Source organism: Natator depressus, chromosome 4 (assembly GCF_965152275.1).
Source record: "Natator depressus isolate rNatDep1 chromosome 4, rNatDep2.hap1, whole genome shotgun sequence".
NCBI classification, from domain to species: Eukaryota; Metazoa; Chordata; order Testudines; family Cheloniidae; genus Natator; species Natator depressus.
In genome coordinates, this window is record NC_134237.1 from 27,721,171 (window position 1) to 27,728,516 (window position 7,346).

The 7,346-nt window shown below is 42.1% G+C and overlaps 1 protein-coding gene across 1 annotated transcript in view; it reads right to left on the reverse strand.

Annotated features, from left to right (window-relative positions):
* C4H4orf54 (chromosome 4 C4orf54 homolog) overlaps window positions 1–1,316 on the reverse strand; it is a 28,113-nt gene extending 26,797 nt beyond the window's left edge. Inside the window, exon 1 of the mRNA XM_074950240.1 lies at window positions 1,212–1,316. Within this exon, the coding sequence (XP_074806341.1) occupies window positions 1,212–1,316 (105 nt within the window). The remainder of the gene's footprint in view (window positions 1–1,211) is intronic.
* Window positions 1,317–7,346: the final 6,030 nt, after the last annotated feature.

Here is a 7,346-nt window from a genome sequence, read left to right on the forward strand (position 1 = left end):
ACCAAATTCTGGCCCCACCCCCATGCAGGGAATTACAACAGTTCACTGCCTCTGGGCAGCCATGGAAAAAGGCCTGAAACCATTAGGAGAAAAAACTATCAATGGGCCAAAACCAGAACCTCAAATCCAATCTCTTCCAATATTTGGGGTGAGGTGAGAGTTGGATTTTAATCTTGAGATTGGAAGTTTTGCCACTGTTCAAGTCACAGGTCAGATCCAAAGCTGGAGAGGGCCTATTTTCCAACTGTGGTTCAGATGTGTGCCCTTGAGCCTTCAGTCCAAGATGACGGAAGTGTCATGAAAACAGTTGCTCTAGTGACTTTTTGGGGAGGTGGGGAAGCCATTTCAGGCCAAAAGATATTGGCAGTGGTGAACCTGAACCCAAACTCTAGCCTGAAACTAATCCATACCCCAACACCTCTTCCTCAGCTCATTTCTATTTATGACAGGCAAAACATCTGGTCTGATTCATGTTCTTACATGTTTATTCTGAATGTGTGTACACATGAGTGGAAATGGAAGCAAGGCAACTCTTCTTCATTCACGTAAATCCCCAGCAGACTAATGCAACAGAGAGAAATTAAGTAATTTTAATCCTATCTACAGTATACAACGATAAGACGGTAATTAGGTAATTTAAGGCTTCTGTCCAATTTTACTACAGTCAACAATGTATATAATAAGATTCCAGGATTATCACCTGAGTGTCACTCTGGAGCCTAGGATGGCTGTTGAGTCAGTGTGAAGTGATGGAAACTGCTACAAGCCTGGCTGAGAGCTCTTTTTTGTTTAGAATATCACCAGGTTCAATCATTGCTGGGATTCGCTGTCTGTTACCACCCAGTTTTTAAGTTCTCAGCCATTTTGACTTTACCAATTACACCCATTAGATAGCATTGGCTTTCAGCTACCACTACTACCAATATGACACACTGTCACCCACATGTCTAAGGGTTGCAGAACAGGGCCCTTAACAAGTAGTTTTACATAGTTCACAAAAAAACAGTCAACTGTCTGATATCACCCCACTCTTGTACTTTATTTTAAATACTTCATGAATTTAGGGCCCAGTCGTGGTACCATCGAAATCAGTTCTCTGATATCTATATTAGCAGAATAGCTTCAACTGCTATTTTTCCCTTTAAAATTATCAGTGAATTTAATATTTTATGAAAGGTGTCAGACAGGCAGGCCCTGGACACTGAACTTACCCACAGAACAGATGCCACGTAGTAGGCAATAGGAGGACAGGCTTCCCCCACGCCATCTTGGCAGAGGCTGTAGCCTTGTTCTTGTAGTTCAGTCTTCAGCCCCATTCATTTCTTGGTCTCTTGGATGCACTTGCCAATGCGGGGCCCAGCTAGTGCCAGCTATGATGCGGACAAACTAAACTAGATTGAAACCACAGATTTTTTTTAATGTATCCTACAATGTAACTGTCAACAAAAGTAGCCAGGTGCTGCAAAGTTCTATTAAAACTTAAAGAAATCAAATGACTTCCCTCAGAAAAATTCACCCAAAACAGCCATATCCTCCCGCCCCACATAGACTGTCAAAAGCCACCCAAAACCTAACGGGACCTAGGTTAGATTTGACCCAGTTACCTAGACATAAAAGACCCTAAGAGCCCGTACCAAGCCCAAGTTACCCTGTCTCAAGCCAAATGCTTCTATTTGAGTCACGGCAGGGAGAAGTTATATAAAATACAGTAGTTGGCTTTTGCTCTGCACTAATAAAAATAGACTAGCAGAACTTTCAGAAAGAAGGACTCCTCCTTTTCCTTTTCATGCTGGTATTTTGATACATTATGATATCTATATGGCTAGAGATCATAGTTCTTTAAGAAGATTTATTTGTTAAAACACTCCTTGCTCCTTTCTACACCATTTGCAAAACCAACTCCGCAGCAGAACATTAGCACATGGCATGAGACCCAGAAAGTGACTAAAAAGACCAGGAAAGGAGGCTGTTCCAGTAATCAATGTGGAATACAAAGAAAGCCCAAATAAGAGATTTGGCTGCGGGGATGAAAAGAAATGATGGATCTTGGTGATATTGAGAAGGAAGAAGCAGCAGGATTTGGTGACCTTCTGAACATGGTGCAAAAGACATCTCTTTCACAGGATGTTTGGAAAGGGCTGACGGTGTTCTTCCCAGAGTGACACAGGGGTACAAAGGAGCCTTTTTCTTATTTGTAGGCGTCAGGGGAGCAGAGCTCCTTTTGAATAATCATTTGAATGCTGCTGGGTTTAGTGGGAGGTGTTGTTTGTTTGGATTTTTATTTTTTGTAATATTAATTATGTGTCTGGGCACCTAGAGCTTTGTATAGACATCTTTTCATTATGTAAAACCAAAATAAGTACATAAAGATTTGGCGATAGCCTGCATGTGTGGAGCAAGGGAGAAGGAGTCAAAGTTAACTCCCATGTTGTGGGTTTGAGCTACAAGGAGGACCACTGACAGAAGAGGGAGAAGTGGAGAAGGTTTATGAGGGTTGATTACAAGTTCTGTTTTGGCCACGTTTAATAGAGCCCTGAACCAGATTCAATCTCTGGGTGCTACTGGACTATATTAAACCCCCCCCACACACACACACTGCACAAGGGCCAGGTGGTATGCCCCCCTTACAGCAAATTCTGGATTTTCAGAGCTGTCACTTTAGTTTGCTTTAAGACAGTGCTCTCTTTTGGTCATATAGGGCCTGATTTTCAGAAGTGCTGAGCTTCCAACTGAAGTCCGCACCTCTAGAAATCATTCCCCAATCTGCTTCAGAAGGTAACAGAAGCTGAGAGAGATCCCCTGTTTCCTTTCAGCCTTTAAGTTTGCTTGAGAGATTTAGGGGCCTCATTTAATCAATCATCTTGCAAATTTAAAACCTCTGTGGTTTTTCTCCTGGCAGCCCTCTCAATCCTCCCTTCCCCTGCAAATGAGACGCTCTTCCAGGAAAAGAAACCATAGAGCTGAATGGATTTCAAGACCCTAACCTGAGTGTTTGAGTTTAAAGAATTTAGAGGCCTTCACTTGGCCCTTATAATGGAAGACTACATTTCCTTCCAGGATGAGAAAGGATCATGTTCTGGCTGTTGCATCACACTCCTTAATGTCTCTTTGGCCTTTGCCTTAATCAGGTCACATTGGTCACCTTAGAAGGTCTTCAGACCCTGTCAGTTCCAAGTGATGAATGTTAACCTTCAACTTTTCAAGATTTTCCTTGTTGGCTGTTGAAATGCTTTCATGAAAACACAAGTACTCAGGTTTCTTAGACATGGTTCAGCTCATCTGCAGATATACTCAACATCTGTCCATGCATTTATGCAATGCTCAGTGGCTCACATGAATTAAGAGTTAAATACCTGCTGTCCTAGGCTTAACTTAATTTTTCATATAGCAAGCTAAACTGGGTCTTTTGTGCCACTGATATGAAAGAATATTTAGGTGGCTATCTGTGCTTTGTCAGCAACAATGAATGTGAACCGGACTGTGCAATATAAAAGGATTGTGAATGCAGGCAACAATTTATTTATAAACACACACTTCTACACATAACTGCTTTCACGGGAATTGTCCCATCAAAAATGGGACTGTTGATACACACAAGTAACTTTACTCGTGTGTGTGTTTTCTGGATGGGGCGATATGTGCTGACCTGGACATGACTGCTATTTGTATTGCATTACTGTGTGATTAAAAACTCATTGCAGATATGTATGGCCATTAGAGCTGTGCAAAGCACTTGAAACAAAATACAAAACCACGTTGCTTGCATGGTTTCATATTGTTAGCCAGGCTGAGAAAACCTGAGTTGATTTATGATTTCCAATTAAAATCAGGTGAAACTCATCATTTTTAGAAATGGGCTTAAAGAAGAAAGTTTAGAAAAGTCTGGGTTTGGATCTAAAGGTTGAGGTGTTTGGAATGAGGATTTTGGTTCAGGTCTGTCTCTACCCATTTAGCATGGTCTCATCATACCATTCAGATGTTCTGACTGAGTTTTGCTGTAAGTTTTTGTTTTCATTCAAACCTAGAAATTTAAAGCAAAATTCAAGGTGTTAAGCCCACCAAACTGAAATCAAAGAAAGTATTTCCACCAATTCATGTGAATGTATGTTGAGTTTTGCATGGCTCTACTAATCACTGGATGAATATAATCTAATTAGGGAATTTATTTGCTTTTGCCTTGTCACACTGCTGTTTGCTTGCTTTAAAAATAACAATGCAGGTGTCCAGATTAGGTATTATGTTGAACAAGAATGCATAGATCGTATGTGACCAACTGCAGTACAAAAGGATTTTGAATGCAGGCAACACTTCGTTTACATCAAACAGTTTCTAGGGGCTGAAAGCGTGAATGTGCCTCGGGCATCTAAGCAATAGATTAATAGTGTTGGCCTGTCACACTGAAACATGAAATTGCTGCACTCTGGACAGTAGCCAGCATTTGCCTGAAGTTATTTTGTTTGCCAAGTTCAACGAGTATGTTTGAAAGATCACACGAAAAGCAATCCTGGTTTATTATGCAAACCTTTCTGCCACAGGGGCCTATGTTTGGTCACAGTAGCTGAAGTTCGTGCAGTGAAAGTCTTGTGGGTATTTCTCCCTCGGCCTGCACTGAGGGCCAGCCAAAGTACTTTTCACCACATGGCGATGAAAAGGAGGATCAAACAGCTCTCAAAGCAAAGCCTCTATCTGACTGGACCTTTCTATATATAGGGCAGTGCAATAAACACCCTTGTGAACTGTGTGCAATCTGCCTGCCTGGGACTAAGGTTATACACACACACAAGCTCATTTCATGAGTACAATCAGTACCTAAAAGTGAGGGTATATATTATAAGCAATTATAAATCACATCAACTGCTATCCGACAGCAAATCACTTTAGTTAGCCTGAGCTGGGAACTGTCCCAAAATAAAAAATCCCTGACAAAGAACTTTAAACAAAAGCAAGAGTGAGATTTCTAAACCTAGTTGTAAAATGAGTTGTAAAGGTCAGGTTCACAAGGAGATCATGCCAAATCTCTAATGACTTGACATGTTTACGATGCTGAAAAATAATATCTTGGCAGAAGGTAACTGGGTAATATGAGAGGGGGGATTTGTTTAAATTGGACTGCATATTCTTTTTTAATTTCAAATTTAGTTCTTGATCCTGCCAAACCTCACTCTGATGAGAAGTCCTTGCTCCTGTAAGTAGTCCCATAGTGATCAGTGGAACTACTCTGCTAAGCGAAGGCTACTCACATGAATAAGGCATTGCCATAACTGGATCCTTATTTTTTAAACTTTATTTTCAAAATCTGGTAATTTTTTCCTGCAGTATAGACAAAAGCAACCATCACATTTTAAGGTAAGGTCTTACACACAGTGTCTATGTAATGCACTAAGCTATACCCAGACAGAACTTCCAAGCTGCAGAGTTAACCTTTTTTAAGGACAGGAAATGCAAAAGGCCAAAAATCTGCATAGTCATCTAGTCTGTGGCCAAAATCAGATTTGAACGCAGGGCCCAAAAGATGAACGACTCGTGTACGAAACCATTGCTGCAGCTAGCACCTCTTCACTCTGTCCCCTAAATCATTTAGGGCCTATTCTGCATCACTGAATTCTATGAAATGTTTTCCCCCTTCACTTGGATGGGAGTAGGCTTGGGCCATCTTTAAACACATATTTTATAAATATGCTCTACGTTGACACCACTCTTGATACCAATAAATGATTCTTTGGTTCAGATGCAGATTTTCGTACTTGTTTTTTTTCCCACAGTCCTTCCTCCCTACACACAAACAGGCAAGTGAAGGTCTAAGCATCAAGTGGTGCTTGGTCATATAACATAGTTCCAGCTGCCATGTCCTTGTGCAGCTGTGGCACAGGCCTCATGCAGCCTCCTTTTTAATCTCTCTAACAGTTCAGCACAAGTGGCAGTATCAGGCCTTTGACTAATGACCCTAGTGGTTGTGGCTCTGAATAGTGCTTGGAACAAAAAGCTTTGAAAGGTGGCTGTCCCATTCCAAGAGACCCTTTCATCTCTTTGTTGGCTGCATGGTCAGCTTCACTGCTGCACTGACTTGGGAAAAGGGAAAACAAGGCAGTTTCAATAAGGCCTTTCTTCTCAAACTGGTATGTGACAAAGTTCCTCCTCTGCCTTGCTGGGTCCTGCGGTTTTTGGCAATTTGCTCACCTCAGAGGTTCACGGCAGCCCTCAGTTTGGTCTCTTCTGCTAGAGGCTCAGCTAACCTCATCACTGGCCAGCATGGGGGAAATGGAGAACAATCCCCACCGTCTCCGTTATCCCACCTAGTGGGTTGGGGACAGGCCAGATCCCTTTCCAAATTAGAACTTCCCTTCTGGTGTTGCTCACAGACCAGGTCAACTCCTCCTGTATTTGATCAGGAGTTGGAGGGGATGTGGGGAACCTGGGCCCGCACCCTACACTGGGTTCCAGCCCAGGGCCTTCTCACTCCCTGCTCCTTGCACACCCTCCACTAACTGATGGGAGGTCCTATTTAAACCAGGGGTCCTGATTAGTCTGCCTGCCATAACTGATTCTAGTATGTTCCTAATTGGCTCCAGGTGTCTTAGCTTGCCTGTCTTAATTGGTTCTAGCAGGTTCCTGATTGCTCTAGCGCCACCCCTGCTCTGGTCACTCAGGGAGCACAGGACATTGTCAATCAAGAATCCCTTTTATATTCATCACAATTTCTTCTGTACTGTGACACGCTAGAGAAGCATTTCTAATAAGAATCCACCCAAACCTCTTTCTGGACCTTCCATCCTTTGTTTTAGAAGACTGCAGTGGGGGAAGGGGGAGAAAACGTTTAGTCAATTTCCTTTTGAAATAATTTTTCATTTCTGTATCCGCTGCATTTCCTGATGCCAGCCAGAACTGGAGAGATACATGGAAAGTATGTGGAAAAGAGAAAACAGGTGGTCTGCCTTTATAAAGCTTCCAGCCCAACTTCTGAGATACAAGAGCTTCAAAATAAGCTTTGCATAAGAATCTGTCCATAAGAATCTGTCCATTTGGATGCTTGTCTGCCCAACAAAAGGTTCCAAAAGAAGTTCATCAACCACAAAGTTTTAGGAATGTTGACTTCCATAGCATTATTGGGGAAGGGATAGTGATCAACTTCCTGAGGAAGTGACTGATAAAATAGCAGCCTTGTTTTCTATTTACAAGGAAAATAAAAGAACGTTTCCAGAGGGATTCCCTACCATACCCTTAGTCATCTTTTACACTTTTGCAGAGGTAAATGAAGTACTGCAGCAGGAATGGAAATCCCTGTGACACATGGCCAGAAAGGGTTAAGCATCCTGCAGGATAAATGACCAGAGTCAACCCATCAGAGA